We start from the raw sequence: 21646 nt of genomic DNA on the forward strand, positions 1-21646 counted from the left end.
AAGCTGAAATATTGATCTCTTGTCTCATATTCATCTTTTGATGTCAAACCCAAAGCGTCTTTATATCTTTCATGGTTCTAATTGGTCATTTTTGTCCAGGCCCGGTGGATTCTTGCAAATATCATTAGGAACGCTAGAATGAGCTAGAACCTGATTTTTTTCACAGATTATCTGTCTCATGTACTGCTGTCAGGATTTACGTTATTTGCTGCAGCTTTAACCACTTTTCCTTTTCTTGTGACCTAATTTCCCCCCTTTCCACTAACACAAACGTAGTGCCAAGTAGCAGCTGTTGGTGAGTTAACATTAGCCAAGCAAGCATACTAATGTCTCACATCAATTAATGTTACAAATGCAACATTGACTTGAGGAATTAGTAGCTATGCCTGCTAGCTAGCCAGCTAGCTCAATGTTACATTCATAACATCAATGTTATATTCATAACACCTATGTTACGTTCTTAACATTGATGTAATACATTAGTAGCTCACGTAACAGCTAATAAATAAATAGCTGGCTGGCCACAAGGCACCCCCAGCCACTGATATAAGTAGGTCTTGGTTCTAGACCAGCGCTGGAACCAGTTTGCCTGCCCAGGGGCACGCAAAGAAATGCAAAGAACTGGTGCGAGAACCGACAGAAGCATGGTGGAAGTGGGGAAATTGTCCCTCTGTGAACACTGTAGTTGAAGAGGTGTGAATTATACAAAGATAACAAAGATTGTATGAAGCAAAGAAATTCAGAATTTATCATTTTAAAAGGTTGAACCACCGTGACTTTTGAGCCAAAAACAACTGATACCAGTGTGATTTCTAGGTTGGAACAATGGCACATGGGTATTGGAATGTGTGTGAGTCAATACAGTCTTCTGCATATATGATTTCTGTCCATGTCAGAGAGGGTTGTTGTGGGTTTACTGTCACAGAGGAAGCAGCTGGACATTATAATTCATGCATGCTTGCATGCCTTCATCTTATGCTGCCAGTATAATTGCTGACATAAGCACAGCTCGTACAAATATGTCAATTTCCTTCCACTAAATCACAGCATGCATGGACTGAAAATCGACTGGAATCAAATTAAATTGCATTAAATTGCAAAACAGAAACTGCTTTTAAGGAAAACGATGATAGTATAATGATGACAAAGGAGTAAATGACAAACAACAACAAAGACTGTAAAATGAGATTTATATTTAAGTGAGTTGTGAGAGCAGAGAAGAGAGGAAGCAGATGAAAACATGAAAGTGTGTTTAATGAGGAGGTGCTGGTGAGTGTGGTGTGACAGTGAGGGTTAATCCACGTCAGCAGCTTTCATTCATGAAGCTCATGAATAAGTGAGCAGTCTCCAGCGCTCTGCTTTGGCATCCAATCACGGCCTGGTGGGTCGGGGGGGGGACTGTAAGAGGGAGGGCTTAGAGAAAGAGGGGCTTTGCAGCAGCAGCAGTCTGTGAATCATCCTGTCGGGAAAAAAGAGAGGGGGGAAATAAAGAGGAGACAGGAAAGAAGCATGAAGGACTGTCTTCTTCACTGAACTGCATATCTTGGAGGGGGCCATGTAGCTGTCTGTTTATGACCAACCCCAATGCATTTTGCAAGGATTCTCAGAGACAGCCCCATCTTCCTCTCTTCTCTCTGCTTCCTTGTCTCCTCCTCTTCTGTTGCTGTCTGAATGAGTGGATGAATGAAGCAGGTAGAGTCTGACGCTGTGGGCTGAGGTCTTCCATGGCTGCCAGGTTGGTTAGTGTCTCTCCTTATAATGCCTTGTCCCCCGACCTTGTGTGGCTGTTGCTCTGTGCTTGCAGTGCTGTATTTGCGTGTTGCTGAGGGAGAATGTGTCACCTTGCACCATTTTACATCCCACTGTGTCTGCCGCATCAGATGGTTTAGCTTGGGTTAGTGAGACACCAGCCACAGCAAGTCAATTTCTACCCAGCTATGCAGCATGATGACATATAGGTTGTTGTCACGCTTTAATTCAACTTGCCAACGGTAAAGCCTGAGGATATCAAATGGGTGATTGAGTCTGATTGGATATGGCTTCTGTTATCTACGATCTAAGTACATAATGTGGAGTAAATCAGCATTACACAACGGTTGGTATAAACACATGTACTTTTTTTCCAATGGCGGTAAAAAAGCTGTTAATAACAAATGCACTGACCGATGTAGAAATGTCTGGATTGGCAGGAACGCGAGACTGACCTCTGTAGCTCTGCCCTGTTTGTAATTTGACCTTTGACTGAGGGCTGCAATGCAGGGGCAGCCAGCCTCAGTGTGTATTGGTCGGCCACATTTGTCTGGGTTAGAGGCCTCAGCTGAGAGAGAGAAGCGATGGTAATGGCCTGTAGTTCCTGATTGTAAATGAGAAGCACTAGCAATGGTCCAGAATAGAGGCACAGGATCTTTCTAGTCCTCTAATGTGGGTTTCATTATGTGTTTTATTAGCGTACAGTAAGAGAACTGTAGAACAGTAAGAGTACATATATCTCTTTGTCTTCTGGTTGCCTAGAGAATTCATACTTATCCATACATAGTCCAAAAACACAGAACTGAGTAAGCATTTTAGCACCTCTGATTCATTCTTCACAAAGTCAATGGGTTTTTGGTTAGATGGCTGAAAAAAGGTCTGTGGTTAACACAAACTTAAAGGACCAGTATGTAGGATTTAGTGGCCTCTAGTGGTGAAGTTGCAGATTACCGCATGGATCATTCCCTCTGTAGATAAAAATGGCTCATTCTAAGGTAATGAAAACACATTTTTTCCCAGGTGATTATACAGTAATGAAAACATACCTGTGAATATTATATTCCATTTCTGCCAATAGATCCTCCTAAATGTTACACACTGGCCCTTTTCATTTTGTTCTACAACATAAAATACATCAGTAAATACCCCACCTGTGAATTCTTAAGCTTTTGAAAAGGCGGCTGCTAACAATTGGCTAAATGAGACTACAGAGGTTGTCGGTGACATCAAATGTCAGCGTGCTGAACACAGAGCCTTAGTGGAGTTAGTGGAGCCCAAAACAGAGCTACAAAGAGAGTGAATACTGGAGTTACATACATCAAGTGGACACAAACATGAATCCAAATGAATGCTAATGTTGCTCTGTGTCTGTGTAAATAAGCAATTGTTTGCTAACAACGATACAATGTCAAATTGTGTTTTAGGAAAGAAGGTTGATTAAAATGTCAGAAACTAATCCGAGTTGATGTGACTGGGCAAGACGCTATTGTTTCCTGCTACAAATTGAACCTGTGCAGCCAATGAAAGCAGCTTAACTCTCAGGAATAGGTAATAAACGCTTCAAAACGCTACTCCACCAACCGATGGTTCACACTTGGGTCCGACTCTACAGCGGCTCTTGTGCGGTTCAAAAAACGGGGTCAGAAACACAGCTCAAACTGTACCGCGTATGCCCAGCTTAAGAGTAACAATTTTTGCTTTTTCTTGGTATTAATGCTGAATATCAGTTTAAAATTATAAACTAAAAATAAAAGGTGTAGTTGTGACCCTTGCTAATGTCCCACAATGACTGAAACTTAAACAAGCTTTAAGCTCTCTGTTCTTTTCAGCACTGCTACTAACTCCAGCACCCCTGCTTGCTCACCTGTCCTGCGTAAGCGCTCCCGCTCGTCCACGCCCCAGCTAAGTCCTGAGGCTGACAGCAGCATGGTGGAGAAGGGTTCATCAGACCAGGCCTCCCCCACCACCCCGGAACAGCAGCAGAGCTCCCAGCACCAACGCACCTACTCCCAGTCTGTCCATCCCACCAACACCAGCACTCGCAGCAGTGGCAAGAACTCCAAGGTGAGCAAACATTAATGTGCTTTTTACTTGGTGACACACAAGGAACACAGCAGGTAAAGCAGAGGCTGGTAACATTTGTGTTAAGATAGTCAGGCAGCAAATCATTAGACCTGTTATTTCATGCTAACTTAATTTTAGCATACAAATTATTTAAAGCCATTAGGCAGCGATTAGACCATATTTTGATTACAACATAGTAAAAGCTAAAAAGTGCTGAACTGTAAGAAATATAACTACCAGTTATTTTAAGACAACTTCTAATGGAATAATGCAAGATTATCTTGCTAGAAAAAACAATATGACAATAGCCCTCGATGTGTTTAAGCCCTTTACATTAGTGGTTATGGTTACATTTTAATGGCTACTTGAGCAGATATTGGAAGTACTTGCCTAACGTAAAATGTCTGCATTTATTATAAACTGCTGTTATTCAAAGTGCTCACAGCATGAGCTACCATGCAAGTTGTTCAGTGACCATCGAAAGCAATTCAATGTCTTGCCCAAGAACACACGTGGCACTGGGGATTGAACCGCTAACTCTGTAGTCAGTGGACTATACTCTACCTCCTAAGTCACAGCCAACCAAAATTAAGTTATAGTCATTGCTACTTGTAGCAAGTCTCGCTACTACGGAGGGTTCACTCAGCACACAATCCAACAACAGATGTCAATAACCAAGACAACTTTATTCTTTTGTCAGCCGCACACACCATTATCACAAAACTAAAGCCCTATTTGCACGGGACGGGTATTACCTGGGGACCTCATGTGATTTAGTAATTACCCCACCACGTCTGTGTTTCGTTCGGCACATTCGCACGGGATAAGCAAAGTCTGTGTTTTAAAGGGACACTTCACCCATTTGCATTAAGCTTTGTATCATTAGAACCCCAGTCATATTTTTGAATGGTCGTGCATCATTCCCTCACTTTCCCTGAGAGGGGAGAAATAAGGATTTTAGTGTTGCACTTCCTGCTTCCAGTGATGTAAAAATCGTCATTTTGCGTCATTGGAAGCAGGAAGTCTCATATCTCTGTAGAGGGGGTGAGACTACAAACACTACTTCCTCATTTTTTTTCACTCACGCTACAGACCTATTACAGATCAGTGGGTGGGACTTCACCTGCAGAAACTAAAAAATATAACCGCCATCTTGTTTGGAAGCTAAGCGGAGGCGCTGACGAGCCAGATGTTACGACTACGGTAATCAATCTAATATGGAAGAAAATCTGAAAGTATGATGGTCGAATCAGATGTTCGTGGCTGCCTTTATGAGCCACAATATAGTGAGCAGTGCGTGGCTGAAAGGAGGGGCTGGGCTTCTGCAGCCGAGGCAGAGGACCTGCCTGTCGTGGACGAGGAGCCTGGACTGGCTCGAGCTGGGGCGGACTGCTGGTGCCTGTGCTCTCGCTGTGCGCCTACGGACACACGGACGTCTGACTGTAAAGTGAGTGTTTCCATTGTCTGTCTTATAACAACGTGGCATGTATGTACACAATTTGTTCAAGTATTATCACAAAGTTATTCCCGGTTAATACGTAACGTCAGCCAACTGAACTAACATTAGCTTCTTTACTGCACAAACAGCTTGCAGTTGCATTGCTAACTACTGTGGCACGCTGAACACAAAGACCATGCATCGCTAACTGTGTGCTCAATGTCTTGTAGACAATATCGCCTAACAGCCTTTCTGGAATGGGTCCTGCAAGGCGAGAGATTGGGTCGAGGCCATCGTGTCGTTTTACCCGCTGATGTGGTGCAGGCTATCCAACAGAAATATCCAGCTCCAGATGGCCAGTACTGCGGGCACCAAGAAGTTGAGGATGCTCAGGAGGAACTATAACTGTCAATGTTAACATATTTATTTTTGTTGTTGTTGATATATTTCTGTAAATAAATGGTTTACATTCACGTTGTTGTAGTCCTTGATAGTGTTAGTGGGAGCGGCTTGCGGAGCTGTGCATTGTGGGAGTTGTTGTCTTTAATACAAATGCGCCCTAAAGTCACTTTCTGTCTTTTCTCAGTCAAATAGGCACCAAATTCAAAATATATGTTACATTTCGACTACATATATAACCCACTTTCAATAAATATTAATGTTTCCACGGGTGAAATGCTCCTTTAACTCGAATTTACTGATCCCCCGGATATGATGTCAAGGCTCTGCGTAACCGATGCATAACAGTCTGTTACTGATCTGACGTTACCTTTGCTGGTACCGTCGGGCCCGCGGAGCACCGTGCACTCCTCTATGCTGCCGAATGGCTCAAACATCTTTCTCACATCAGTGTCCGTCTGCTGTTTTCCCAGCATGCCCACAAACATCAAAATGCTGTCAAAACTTTCATTTATAATTGCCAACGCAGCCCCCATAATTCTCGACCGGGAAAAAGGCAGAAAAAAGGCGCGGAAAACACAAAAAACAAAACACGACCCCAAATCACAGAGATGCCGATTCGCACGGGACCAATATTATCATGTGACTTCTGTGTTTGGCGAAATATGGTAGGTAATTTGCGGTGGAATTTTTACTTTACAAATTACAGACATGACAGTTTCGCACGGGATTAAGATCACAGATGACCTCCGCAATTATTCCATATTACTAGAGGTCCCCAGGTAATACTAGTCCCGCGCGAATAGGGCTATTTAAAAGAGAAGTTTAAAGTCTCTACTATGAATGTGCTTACACACAGTGGCACAAAGGATTGTTTGTACTGCACATTTAAACTTGTGAATACACAGTGTTAGGCAGAATTTGAAGATTAATCGATGATGTAAAATGTTCTTTGCTACAACAAAGGTCTTCCTGGATTATTCCAATATACAGTTAGCACAATGCTGTGTTTGATATCCATTCGCTACAAGACCTAATGGCATAGATGTACATTGTGGTTCACTGTATGGGTTCCATCTGCTCCAGTAATCAACTGTATGTACCAGTGGCAGCCTCAGGCCGTTTTAGGGGCAGGGGTGAAAAAAATAAAAAGGGCACCAGCTATGCAGTGAGGGACCAGTGCACAGAAAATCATGATACATTTGTAGTGAAACGGTTCCAAAACTGGGATAAGATTAAAATTGTTTTATTGTGTGAATATAACTACTGCTGCTAACCTTGCCAGGCAGATGGACTTGCAAGATCACAAAATCATGCAAGAAACCATCTGGCCAGGTTTCGAGCATCCTTTGAGACTTACATTTTTTTGTTTGGCCCATGTCCCATATGGTAACATAGAGGCATACTGCAGTCAGCCACCAGAGGGTGATCGAGATGTTTTGGCTTCACTGTTGGCTGCCGTCATGTCGTCCATCATTATGGGGATAATCACAATTTCTCATTTCTCTAATTTGCGCCTCCTTGTTTCCTCTCTCCTCCGTCCTCCTGCCTGCCATCTTTAAGGACATCTAATACCTAAATTGCATCTGGAGGAGAGAGGAGGGAGGAAAGAGGAGGCTTGCTGGAGGAGAGGATACACATATCTTAATGGAAGTCCTTTCAATGTTTACGGCACCTGAGGTATATTAAAGAGGCAGAACCATTCATGCTACAGATGTGTTGATAAGTTGTATTAGTTACTGAAGATGATCAAACTTTCTGCCCTTCATGGTTTGTGTAGCGCCTCGCTAAAACTCAACTACAGACACACACATAATAATTGATGGTGAATTAACAGTGTTTCATTTGGCATATATTTAATCCACCAGCCAGCACTTATTTTAGTGAGAAATAATTATTATCAAAACTGCCTCTGATTTCCACCGTCTTTTCTCACTTACAACGGAAACTGCAGTGAGTTGAAGCAACAAAATCGTTACAAAGTTTATCTCTATGGATTATATTGATGCCGAATTGATAAGTAGATACTGTGGACACATGATGCATCTTGTGCCTTTAGTTAGTTAGAGTTACATGTTGTAACGGACACGTCAAATGTCACATTTTTTAAAGGGAGTTTGGCGCAATATGTTCTGAGTACAGAACACAATGGAAAACAAACATTTTTATATACAATAGTGCAATAAACTGAGATTTATTGCTTTATTGGTTGTGATTAAAATACAAAAATGACATCCATGGACTACATTTTTGTTTCAACGAAGCCTCCATAATTCTCGACCGGGAAAAAGGCAGAAAAAAGGCGCGGAAAACACAAAATACAAAAGATGACCCCAAATCACAGAGATGCCGATTCGCATGGGACTAATATTATCACATGACCTCTGTGTTTGGCGAAATATGGTAGGTAATTTGCAGTGGAATTTTTACTTTACAAATTACGGACATGACAGATTCGCACGGGGTTAAGATCACAGACGAGGTCCGCAAGTAATACTAGTCCCGTGCGAATAGGGCTTTAGCCTGCTTCAAAAGTCAATGAAGGTCTGCTCCGGTTGTGTCTTCTCTGTCATGTGTGTCGGCCTTCCAGGTCCAGCACACTACTGCCTTAAGAGAGGTTAGTGTGATTACTCCATGAGTACCACCTGAGATAATCAACTCACCTGGCGCTGCTCTCACAAGCCTTCCCCACACCTCTCTGTCCTGCAGCTGGTTGTAAACCAAACTCACCTCCACACTACTGTATAAAGATGAGTGTGGATTGATAGGGAAAAATGCAAGGCATAATTGTCTTAATTAAGGTTTTTTTTAGGTGTAACTTATATAAATACATTTAGCTGTGACTGTTAAAGCTAAAATATACCACAGGCTGGTTAAGGCTAACCAGGATCTATGATGTTAACAAGTGTTTTAATTATACTGTACAGCAAAATGTTATCTCAGATACAGTATGCTGTACTTCTTACATTGTGGATGATAGACAGGGATTTGGCCCACTGGTTACTTTACTCAACTAGTGAAGTGAAAGGACCTCTTGTCTGCAGGTTCTTCTCTGCCTGATGTCATGCCATGTTTTTTGCAATTGCAATTTGCAATGAAATGAGCAACATAAAAAAGAAACCAACACTGCAAAAACAAACTCAACACACTCAATTCAGCTCTCACAGGTTTATCTCCACAAACAACCAAAGCAATCTTGATGTGTATACATGTGTGACAATGTTCCTCAGCCTCAGAGTTCAGTCTGCTTTCAGAGTTTGGTCCAGTAGTGTCCCCCACAACCCATATATGCAGGGGCAAGCCTTGTTCTCAAAACAGAGTTCACCCGATGAACTGAAATATTGGAAACATATCTTCAGTCATCATTATTATAGCAGTATAGTGTCATGGCCTTCTTGTGGTCAATGCATATTCAACAATTCATCAAGTATTTAAAGACTAAACCACTGAATTTTTTAAAATCATTTTACCAGTCCCCTAAAGAAGTTTGGTATGTTCTGACAAATTATGTATTAATTAATAGATTGGTATTTTGCTCATTATTACTTAAAGGAATACTGTGCACAACCTTTGACCTTTGCCATTATTTTGCACCAAATAAATAAAAATGTTAGAGAGATAGAGTTGTGTTTTCAAATTAATGATAAGAATATATATTAATATTAATATAAACATTATTTACTGATTGTTTTACAGTGGTTACAGTCTAAAGCATGTCCACACAGTCCTGCAAAAGGAGCGCATTGCTGGAATTTGTGCCGAAGCTACACTGCTCTGTGTAGCTCAGACCTGCACCTCTGTAAGTGGGTGGCTGTGGCTCAGGAGGTAGAGCGGGTCGTCTACTAATCAGACGGTTGATCAAGATACTGCACCCCAAGTTTAATATGTGAATGAGTTAGTTTGTGTTTGTGATGACCTTTGCCATCACCATATGTAAGTGGGTGAATGTGGCTTCATACATACATACATACATACATACATACATATACATACATATCTCAACACTTATTTTAGCACTTTTGTTTGAGACAAGAGAGGAGAGAGACAGAGAGTGTTTGGCTCTTTCTCCGATCCTGTGCACTGGCTAAACGTTGACAACCAGAATGGTTCAGAACACAGAAAAATAAGAAAATACATTCAGAGGGCTACAGGGTCTCTGCAGATACAATTTCTTTAAATCCTAGACTGACTGGTTGTATAGCTGCTGCTGATCACCACTGTAAGGTGATCTCACTCTCACTTCATTCTTTGTATATTACCATGTCTTCATTTTTGAATCTGTTTCTTTCTTTCCCTCTCATGCATGCAATAGTCACACAAGCGGCACACAAAAGTAAGCATCATTCTTTTCTGGATCTTTTCTCTTTTTTGACTCTTATTCTATCTGGGACAAGCCTGCTAATCTATTTATCCCACTATTAAGAGTTGCCTTGAATATTGTGTTTTTTCTTCTAATTTGAATGAATCCAATATAACAGAGATGAAATGTGTCCACCCACCTGCCTGAGATCCAGAAGTAGGCCTAAATGTTTTGTATTGTAATTTTTTCAATGCAACCCATATGGCGTAATGCGTGAGCTTGAGATACAGTGAGCTGTGATTGTCATATAAGCATCTGTGGCTTGCGATGTCCATCCTACGGTGGTCAGAGAGTATCTTACCACTCATTTAGTCATTACATTTTACCACGTGGTATCATGCAAATCCACTATGTGTCTTGAGTAGGTGGTCAGACAGGGTTACAGCTGATGTTGCTCCACTCTCTGGTGGCTCTGCTGCCTCATTTGAGTGGTGAGTTAGCAGGTGGGTCCTCAGATTTGTTTTTTTTAACTGTTAATTGCCACTAATATTACATAATTTTAGAAATGTATTAACAATATTAACTTTAATTAATATATTAAATAAACAGTAAATATCTGCAAAAGAATGTGGTAATGGTAAATGGACCTGTACTTGTATAGCACCTTTCTAGTCTTCCAACCACTCGAAGCGCTTTTACACTACGTGCCACATTCACCCTTTCACACACATTCACACACTGATGCACGGCATCGGGAGCAATTTGGGGTTCAGTATCTTGCTCAAGGATACTTCGACATGTAGCAGGAGGAGCCGGGGATCGAACCAACAACCTTCCGATTAGGGGACGACCCGCACTGTTTTTTTTATGTGGAAAAAAAGGTCTCAGCTCTTTGCTGCATGTCATCCCCTCTTCTGTGATAGAGCAGATTTATGGCTGTATTAACCTTAATAAGCAATGTTCCCACTTTAGAATTGGTATGCCCCCAAACATAGTTAACTGTTTAATAAGTGCAATTAACTGTTAATAAATGCATTGTAATGTATGCAGAAATCCTAATAACTCAACAGCCAAAGCTTAGTAAAGTCAATAAATGTATTTATACAAACAAGTATAAGAAACTCATCTTAACATTATTAAGTTGTTAATACTTTATACACTGTTAACAAGTTTCCTTGCTTGCTTTTTCTGCTTAATATAATTTTATCAACATATGTGATAAGCACAGCTTTGCTTGTTAGTGTCTGCCTCTATTGATATTGATCAGCTTAGTTTACTGATCAGGATGGATGGATGGATGGATGCAATCAGTCAAACTGATTGTGGTATTTTAAGAATGCCCTCTGCTGGATCAAAAGGCAAACTCCTTCAAATGGCCTGTTGAGCTTAGAGTTCATTTTGAATCTGAACACATGATTACAGTTTGAATATATTTTTTTCCCCCCATTTTCGGATAAAGGAAATTCTGAATAAAAAGTCACAGCCCTAAATAGCCCTATATTTATATTCAAGATTTGTGCAAGAAATCAGCAGATCCAATGCTTTACTTAATGTAATTCACATTGCAGAGACTGCTGTCTCCTTAATAACTGTAAAGATATTAATCAGTAGTTAAATGGCTAGGCTGCACAAACAAAAGTACAGGAGCAAACTACAGTATCTGAGCACCATGGAACAACACTAATGGTGATCAGACAAAATCATATGCCCCTACTGCAGAGAAAAAGGAACTACATAAACATATTGTGGGATTACTAAATGCCTCAGTCTTATTCCACCTTTTTTTTAGCCTTACTCTGAAGCTACAGCTGCAAATCTGTACTTCATAGGATACAAATAAATACTTAATAGATTAATTGAGACTGAGACCAACCCACTGGATCGGATAATGGTAACACTAATGGAAGTAAACAAAGTATAATAAATTACTAACTGAAGTAAGTTTATGTGAGAAGTACCTCATCTTCTTCTTTTAGCTACGGTGAGGTTATTCTAGAGGGAGGGGACATGATAGGAAAAGGCCCTGGAGCCAACTGAAGTCTTTTTAACTCTGGGGACAGTATTCTGAGAGTGGAGAGGGATGGAATATAGTATGGCATATATTATATATAAGGAGTTTAGTTGTGTTAATGTAGTGTTAATTTTATTTCTAGTGCCACTTTATATTAACTGGTGCAGTTAGTGCTGCTTATTTGATGGTCACAGATATAAATACCCATATAATCACATCCACCATAAACATTCACATATGAACCAAAGGCTCTGTATACATTTGCAGTTTTGATGTCAAGCCTCCCAGAAGACCACTTTTCCACATACTCCACCTGTCTTCACATCACTGTGCAGACCTCATTCTACTGCATGGCATTTGTCCTCTCTGTTCATTGGTGCTCTTTCAGTATGACAGGTTACAGCCTATGAATTTCAATGGTTTAATAATCTATACTTATAATGATGACTGTATCCTCTCGCCCTTTGCCACTACGTACTCCCAGTGATATACAATGAGAAATTAGTTTCATTCTGAAATAACCTTTGCAGCATGTAAAAAAAGAAAGCTATGATACATTTGTGAGCAGTTAAATTAGATTCCTGTTGGACAATTACAGACCATATATGTACAGAGCTGCTAAAAAATGTGTGAACCATGAGTGGACTGATGGAGTTTACATATGTTTTAGATTAATGTGCTGTTACTAATCTCTTCCTAGGGTCCTCTCAGATGTATTTTCCTCTCGGCTAGGCCTGTGCGATAGGGCCAAAACATCATATTGCAATTATTTTGACAGATATTGCTGTTGTGATATGATTCATGATTAGTGTGAATAATAATTTTTGCATCTCAATTTTCATTTTCACTGAAATAAACTATTATATCATGAAGTGACATTTGTTGGGGTCTTTATTAAGCAAATCTTACATCTGGAATTTTGTAGGCCAGGGCATCTCTGCAGGACTACAGTACTTCATTATAATGCTGTTTGTTACATGTTACCTACAGTCTGCACAGTCACTCCTTTTCTCTATTTCTGGATATTGTCAAAATAAATGTTTCACTAATATGTAAAATTTAAATATCCCTAAGATCTCCATGCACATAGGGTACCCTCATCAGTAACTGGAAGCCACTGCCTAATGTCATCAACAGTGTTTGGCAGTAATGCATCATAATAGTATCAGTAATAATATTATTTTATCCAGTAACTGTTAGTGTTACTAATTGCTAATACATTTCAGTAACAACATTATATTATTTTTTATAAAGGATACAATTAACAATTTTGTGGGAAGTAGCAGAAAAGTAACAAAAAAAACACAACGAATTACTGTTGGCGGAACGTAATAATATTTCTTTTGAAAAGAGTAATAAGTAATAAATTACATTTTCTGAGTAACGAGGCCAATAGTGGTCGTCACACTTGTCACTGCATATATAGACTATATATGCATAAAGTTCTGGAAACAAACTCTTTATATGAAATGTTTGCAAAGTCAAACTGTCCTTTGTACTTTATGGACTTGCAGAATACTACTTTCTATGTCTGTAAAATTTTTATGCCTGATACTTGAGACAAAGTGGTCATGCTTTAAAGTATCCGTAATTTGTGATATCAGGCACAATCTCACTGAGGACAACCGGATGTTTCTGTGACATCAAGACTCTGTGTCTCCAACTGTCATCTGCAGAACATCTGGTAGAGGTTTTAAAAAGTGATTTTGTTCCTTTGGAGTATCACATGCCTTGACTGTGCTGTGGATTAAACTGCACTTCTGTTGTTATGAATTGTTTCATTGATTATCTTCATTGATTCTTTTTGTCTTTTATCCCTCTCTCTGCCCTGACCTCACCCACGCTTTGATGTGACCAAAGAAAAGTCAGAGCTGGTACAATGTAAGTGCACTGCTTTCATACTGTCTACTGTCTTGTGTTTTTATACCTCAATATGATTTACCTATTGTCTCTAAAAACAGGTTCTGATGCTCATGTTAAATCAAAAATGGCTTTTTTTGTTTGTTGGTTTTGTTTTTCATAAGTTTGTTTTTCACCAACGTTTTATTTTAGCCACAATACAGCCATGCCATAATGACAAAGACAATAAACAATATGTTATTTTGAATGAAATAAATGTTTGCTTTATGCATTACATTTGAACAACATTACATCTTTACTATTGTGACTTTAAAACTTTAGAGTGATTCCCAACTTTTTTCCTAAAGGGACCCCTTTTCTATTATTTAGTAAATGGACCAAGTGATTTATTTTATGGATATTTCATATTATATTCCAAACTGTACAATGAACCCAAACAGTGTGTTTGTGTAAAACAAGTGATTTGGATGATTTTTTAGTAGATTATTTGCTGTGAAATGAAGAAGTGAATCTTAATTTGTGTTCATATTTGTGCACAGTACATAGTTCCTTGTGTGTGTAATTGTGTGTGGGTGGACATTTCCTCAGGCTTCCATTCATCCCCTGTATCATAGTTCACCCAGCTTGTGTCTAGATTCAGCACAAAAGTGTGAGAACTGACAGGCAGAGACACTGTCGAGCTGAGCTTCAAACTGCAGCTGAGTGTGTCTCTGTCTCTGAGAGCAGAGCAGGATGTGGGACATGTTTGGTCTTTTTTATGAATGTTCCCTTTTCCCCCCTCTCCTTTAACCGTAAGTCCCATTTTCCTGTCAACATTCAAATGATGCTCTTATTGTAGTGACCTACAGTGTAGTGAGGTGCAGGGTCAGAGATGATACATATGCCCCTTAACTTAAAAGGTTTTTGTGAGTGTTCAGAGGTAACTAATTGCGCCACTGGATGCCCCTGATTCACATTAAGTAGCCTGGACCTCAACTTTATGCAAATGAGGAGATTCTTCTGCTAGCCTAGCTTGTATTATGTATTTAAAAAAATTAAGTCTTAAATCTTGTCCATTCGTTTTTCACCTGATAGGATTTTATTACAAAACTGTAATACAGACTGTAAGTCACATAGCCAGCAGTGCGAACTGTACTCTTGGTATGACACCCACAACCACAAATATGATCCCAAAAATGATAAAGTGAGATAGAAAAGCTGGAGCTGGAGTAAAATGGCTGATAGAGAGAAAAAGAGAGGAAAGTGTGACTGAAAAGATTGACAGAGAAAGAAAAGGGGAGTGGAGAGTTGACTTGTTTACATCAGAAGTGCACACCCACACCCACACCCACACACACGCTTGTGGGAAAAGCTACGATAACTGGGAAGTGTCTTTCTCAGACACACACACAGAACAAGTGAACGCGTCAGCATTCATGGGTGTTTCTGCAACACCTTCCAGCAGTGAAATTTTGGATTTAAGTTAAAAAAATTCAAATGATCCTTGATAAATATATACACAGTGTTGTTACGCATCTTGACATAACAAAATGTGTCAATAATGGGATCAAATATATGAAGCATATCCTGGATATAAATGTGTCAAATGTTGTCCCACAACTGTTGCCCCAAAATAAGAATTCAATCACTGTATTTGTATAATTAAAAATGCAAAACAAACAACAAAAAAAATACTAGTAAAGCACAGTCAAAGGGACCATGCAATATTAAAAGTAGAAATTGTGTGTTGTGAAATACATTTTAAAAATGTTACTTTATCATGTATTTCTAAAAGTCAAAACTCCAATATTAAAACACTTTAAATCCCCAAAACACTTTTCCCTTGTATTTGTTGTGTTGTCGTCAAAGATTCACAGGGGATCACAAAGGTCTTCCTAATCTTAACGGTTATAAGAACATTTAAAAAATATAGGCCTTTATCTCAGTATATCATTAAATTCTGTAAAGAAAACTAAATCAAATTGTTAAAGATTATGTAAAATGAGCGATCACTCATTTTACACAAACTTCCTGCTGTTATTGTGTTCACTGTTTGGGTTCATTGTCAGTTGTTCTCTACTGTTGGTATGCACTGAATAAAATGGAAATGTCCATAAAATATGTTGCCGAGTTAGGGGTAATCAGTGAACTAAATAAAAGGGTCCCTTAAGGATAGGCTTGGGAACCACTGCTTTAGCCTGAAATATATTAGCCCTACACACTCAAGCATCTCCAGGAAGTGGATTCTACTTCCTGTTGTTTTGGTTGTCTTGGTCCCAGCGTGCCTCACTGACAGGCCAAAGAAAAGATTAAAAGAAAACAGAAAATAGGCAGGAGAGTAGTGGAACTAAACACACCTCCTTTATAACATGCACTGACCAGGCATATGAGCTAAAAGACATTTCACACACACAGACACACACACACTCACACACACACACATACATTTACTATCATTGTTTGTGAATCACAGGAGAAGATTAGCAGCATGTCAGCCTGAAACCATTGCATTGTTGAAAAAGTTAATGTCTCAAGCCTGTTGCTGCTGTCCCACCAGGCAGCATGAGTGTGTAGACAGAGTGTGTGTGTGTGTGTGCAGTGATGACCTGAATCACCACTTTTCACACCTGGAAAAAAAAGAACAAACTAAAGGGAGCAAGGGCGATAGAAATAGTTGGTACAAGGACAAAAACAGGAGATGATACAAAAGGCTGATAAAAAGAAGGAAGATGAGGCCAGTGCAGAATCAGAGTTTATCAGCCCTGGATCCAGAAGTTGAAATGAACTGGGAGCATGACTGGGAGCATGGAGCCGAGCAGCCGGCACAGTGGCACCAGTGGGACTGGGCCTCAGAGCAGATTCCTGCTGTAAGTTCTGTATTTGTTGACTGTAATATTCATAGTTATGTTTTCATTAGTGTATAATCACCTGAAAATAAGAATTGTTGCCATGTATCTACAGAAGCCCAGAACTGACAAGCCAATAGAACCTGGCTCAAGCCTGGCTGCAGATAGGGCTGTTTGCATTTTTTGCACATTTCATAGCCACTGTAGTTTCTCCTTCACACTTGAAAGGGAAGCAAGGGGGTTGCGATCTGCAACTATACCGCTCAATGCCGGTAAATCCTACACACTGGACCTTTAAATTTAGAACTGTATTTAAATCTCATAGCATCTCATTAAATTTTGAATGTAGTGTTCAAATATGCATTTTTTATCCTCTAGCTATTACAGTCTGTTTGCCTCCTGTTGTGCCCTCTGGTTAACAAATGTTAATTGTGTTCAAGGACTCATTCCCTAGTCTGATTTGTCCAAACATTCCATTGTTCTTCTTGTGGTGTTTTATCAAAAACAATAATCCCAAGGCTTTATTTGAATTGTCATCTCTGCTTCATGTCTGTTGTAGTGCATTTAGTTGTCTATCAAAGACAAAGCATACGTTCACATTACAAACCTTAGCACTTCAGATCACATCAGATGTTTTTGTTTGTTTGTTTATCTGATTTGGGATGGAGTCATTCACTGTGCAAACTATTTTATATCATTATCATTTCATTCATTCATATCATTTGTTAATGTTCTTTTTCCCCCCCTGAAATAGTTTCCATTTTATGAGACATTACTTATGGTATATGACAACAAAAAACACAAAGTACATTTGAGGCTGTGAATGTCACTGGTTTGGCAGGTATTGGTCACTATATTATAATTCAAAGTTTAACCCGATGATGGCACTCATCAAAGTTCAGAGATATGATATATCTGCAATGTTCTGAACTACAACTTCTGCAACCTGCTGGTGGTACAAAGTCAGCAAGACACATCATCAGAGGACCATGAGTGTCTCATGGCAATCCATCCAATAGCTGTTGAGAAATCTCGGTCTGGTCTGTGAACCGACTGACAACTTCTATAGAGGTTATATCATTTCTGTCACACTATAAGAACATTTTTTGCACCCTCAAAGTTAACTTTCTCTGACCTGCATGGAAAATTAGTGATAAATGTGTGTTTTGTGTGCTCATATACATTGTTTGGCTGTATTGTGTGCATGTATACACACAAATTTTCTGTCTGTCTCTACGCGTCCTCTGCAGGTATTGAGTCCCACCTACAAGCAGCGGAATGAGGACTTCAGGAAGCTTTTCAAGCAGCTGCCTGACACTGAGCGCCTCATTGTGGGTGAGTCCAAATAACACAGATATGCATACAGTCAACTATAGTGTAAACAGGACAATTACTATAGGTGTTGATCCCATGTAGGCCCTAACTGCTGAAATGCTGCTTTCATCTTTCCCACATTACCTATTGTCCCTCGTCATTGGAACGTTATGGACTTGTGACACTTGGACTCTGAACTTTGATGCAAAGTCTTAGAGCTCACTGTTTCCAAACACATCTGTTATTTCTTGACCTTTGACCTTTAACTCCTTTCAGACTATTCCTGTGCCCTGCAGCGGGACATCCTCCTGCAGGGACGCCTCTACCTCTCAGAGAACTGGATTTGTTTCTACAGTAACATATTCCGATGGGAAACCCTGGTGAGGAACTTTATCTAACTAGAGAACCCTTAGAATGTAATTCATATAAAGTACTTACTTTTTGTACTATAAAATAGGGGTCATTGACTGGATAGATTGTACTTTGTGATTGATAGTTTTTTCCATAAACACTCTGGACCACATTCAAGAAACTGAACTGTACAAAATGGTGCCACATTTACTCAAAATGAAGTTGCACACTCGCAAAATCAATATTTTTTATTTGAATGTATCTTCGGCAATCGACATCTACAGTGACAACTTCTCCTCTTTACTCATAAGCTGATGGTTCGATTGAAGGACATCTGCTCCATGACCAAGGAAAAGACAGCCCGCCTCATTCCCAACGCAATCCAGCTGTGCACTGACAATGAGAAGGTAGTTTTTATAGAAGTTAGCGACTCTATCTTTAATATGTATTATTATACAGTATGGTGCTTTTGATGGCATGTTGACAGTGTTCAAAACAACTCAATACATTTGTGTTCCCAGATACTGTGGACATCATCACTTAAAACTACTTTCTCATAATTTCATGTTTCTTCATCTGACAGTTAAATATACTCTTCTCTCAGCACTTTTTGACCTCATTTGGGGCGAGGGACCGGACGTACATGATGATGTTCAGACTGTGGCAGAATGCTCTCCTGGAGAAGGTGAGATTACATCACATTTACTGTATTAGAACCTGAACATACCTGCCACCATCATTCTTCCTGGATGGTGAAATAATAATTGATTATAATGAATTGGTGCGTTGAGCTGGACGGACTCACTGAGAATGACTTGTCAGTCACAAGGTAGCGCCGCCCTAAAGCATACCCTGCTTTATGGTCTATTTTACTCTAAATGGAATCACCAACATCATGCTGTATAGAAGAAGACTGAAACTAGAGATTGAGACCATAAACTCAGTAGGAAACTGTTTACTGAGCTCATAAATCAAGTCAGAATTAGGCTCATCTTCTTTTTTGCAGCACATTGAGCTGCCCCCTGCTGGCCATTGGAAGGAATGCAGGTTTAAGACCACGGCAAGTTGGCTTCACTTCACAGACCCAGAAGCTCTGTCCACTAGCTATACTGTCAATGGTCACACCACACCTGTGCACTGTATTTCTTATTTTGAGTTTTAAAATATGTCATCATTATCTGTAACCAAAGTTCTGTTTTGATAAACTCTCTTTGTCCCCCTGTCTCTCTCTCCTCTCACTTCTATTTCCTCTCTCAGCCTTTATGTCCGAAAGAGCTGTGGCACTTTGTCCACCAGTGTTACGGTAACGAACTTGGCCTGACCAGTGATGATGAGGACTATGTCCCTCCTGATGAGGACTTCAACACCATGGGGTGAGTATTAAACACAACCATAAACATACCACTCAAGGTGCTTCCCATTTCACCTTACACCTTCCTCACTTATGGTGAAAAATATTCCAAGTGTAACCATGTTTTTGTGTATGTTATCTGTGTCTGACATGGCTGCACCTTCCTTTACTTCCTTATTCATAAACAGTAGGGGATTTCAATTAGATATGACACACACTCATACATCGGTGCTGTGCAATGTATGAGTGTGTATGAATGATTAGTTTCCATTCTGGTGAACAGTTGGCACCTTGCATGGCAGCCACTGCCATCAGTGTTTTTAAAGCTGCACTGGGTATTTATCAGGGATCCAAACAGTCCATCTTGCAGGAGAATCAATAAAGTAAACCAAAAACCATGACCGCATCCATTACAACCATGCTCATGCATGTGTGTAGCCCAGTGCGGGCAGTGTGCAGCAAGCTGGTAACCTTGACCTACAGCTGCTGTCCGTCTCCATGGTGCAGGTACTGTGAAGAACTGCCCGTCGAGGAAAACAACGAGCACAACGACACCAGCAACACCGCCAAGAACACTGAAGCCAAGCCAGATGTCAGCCCCCTCCTGCCCCACAAAGTCTTCCCTAACAACGCCACGCTGGAGCTACCCAGCGCCGATTCTTCAGTCCCTGTGAGTAAGCAGGAAAACATGTCGTCATCCCACATCTTCAAATACTGATGCCCCTTTGTCATCTCATGACGAAGCACAAGGTACCCTTGTGCATAAGATGGTGTATGAGACTCCTTTTTAACACAGTGTTATCATGAAAGTGTTGCTGTTTGGTTAGGTTTAGGCAAAAAAACTACTTGGTTAGGTTTAGGAAAACATCATGTTTAAAATAAATACATTGCATGACATATTACTGCCATTACTGTGACAACATGTCACATGACACAGGTAAAAAAAATAAATAAAAAATAAAGACTTGTATCGTTCTTTACAATATGTCACCTTATTTGGATGGGTTACATTGGACTTACACAGAGGTGGCAAAAGTGCAAGTCAAGTAGAAGTACTGATTCAGCTTCTTTATGCAAGTAAAAGTAACAAAAAGTACAGGCTCTGAAAAGAAAAATGTACTCTCTTGGTTTCTCTGAAGGACTTTTCTACTGGCTTCAAACAGAGTCGAGTCTCCCTCTCTGGTCTACTTCCTCTTGCATTGTTTTTGTCATGTTATGTCTTGATGCTGGGAAGGTGTACAATAATGCAAAAAGTAAAGTAAAAAATAAATTAATCAATATTTCCCTTTAAATGCATTAAAACTAAAGTAACAAGCCTGTTTTGAAAATGGCAGGAGTAGAAAGTTCAGATATTTTTGTAAAAATGCAGGGGGTAAAAGTAAAAAGTTGTCAGAAAAATAAATGCTCAAGCAAAGTTCAGATATATGAATATCTGAACTTTGAGATATTTTCAGATGTTCCTTCCCTGTTACATTAAAGCTCACTGTATCTGCAACTGATGCTAAAGGTACTTTGTGCATCTGTATGGAGACACCGAGGGGTGTGACAAAACACCAGTACTTGACCATAGTATTAATTAAAAATGGACTTCTGTGACGTCCCCCATAGATTTCTGAAAAGCCATTCATTCGGCTCTGGCCGTCGCCATTTTGGCTGTCCTTACTCCCGGCTAACTGCAAAATGCACAAAGAGGCTGCCTGGTTACAGAAAACAGCCACCTATGACAGCACCCATCAGTCAAAGTACCCACGCCCTTAATTATACATAACTTGAAGCCTTAATATAATTTAAACAGTTATAAGTTATATACATACATGTTTATTAACAGGGAAATTAGCTATGTTCTTCGTACCAGGATCTAAACATGTTTATTTCTGCTGTAAAATTGGGCATTTTAATATGAGGCCTTATTGAGATTAACTCACTGTTGGAGCCAGCCTGACAGCGGGCTGGTTATCTTTAAACAAAAAATTTGATTGTAAGC

The 21646-nt window shown here is 39.8% G+C and overlaps 1 protein-coding gene across 7 annotated transcripts in view; it reads left to right on the plus strand.

Moving 5' to 3' along the window:
* The first annotated feature begins 1443 nt into the window (after positions 1–1443).
* Positions 1444–21646, plus strand: part of LOC127364191 (protein Aster-B-like) — a 36793-nt gene continuing 16590 nt past the window's right edge. For 2 of the 7 annotated variants that reach the window (XM_051401533.1, XM_051401534.1), the window contains exons 1-10: positions 1444–1735; positions 3579–3813; positions 9963–9983; positions 13822–13842; positions 17897–17981; positions 18237–18340; positions 18623–18718; positions 18916–18996; positions 19569–19684; positions 20170–20332. In XM_051401533.1, coding sequence (XP_051257493.1) covers positions 1725–1735; positions 3579–3813; positions 9963–9983; positions 13822–13842; positions 17897–17981; positions 18237–18340; positions 18623–18718; positions 18916–18996; positions 19569–19684; positions 20170–20332 — 933 coding nt within the window. In that variant the 5' untranslated portion in view covers positions 1444–1724. Of the gene's footprint in view, positions 1740–3578; positions 3814–9962; positions 9984–13821; positions 13843–15625; positions 16668–17896; positions 17982–18236; positions 18341–18622; positions 18719–18915; positions 18997–19568; positions 19685–20169; positions 20333–21646 lie in introns of those variants that run through there. The other 5 variants (XM_051401535.1, XM_051401536.1, XM_051401537.1 and 2 more) reach the window with 4 other exon arrangements.

Source organism: Dicentrarchus labrax, unplaced genomic scaffold (assembly GCF_905237075.1).
Source record: "Dicentrarchus labrax unplaced genomic scaffold, dlabrax2021, whole genome shotgun sequence".
Lineage (NCBI taxonomy): Eukaryota > Metazoa > Chordata > Actinopteri > Moronidae > Dicentrarchus > Dicentrarchus labrax.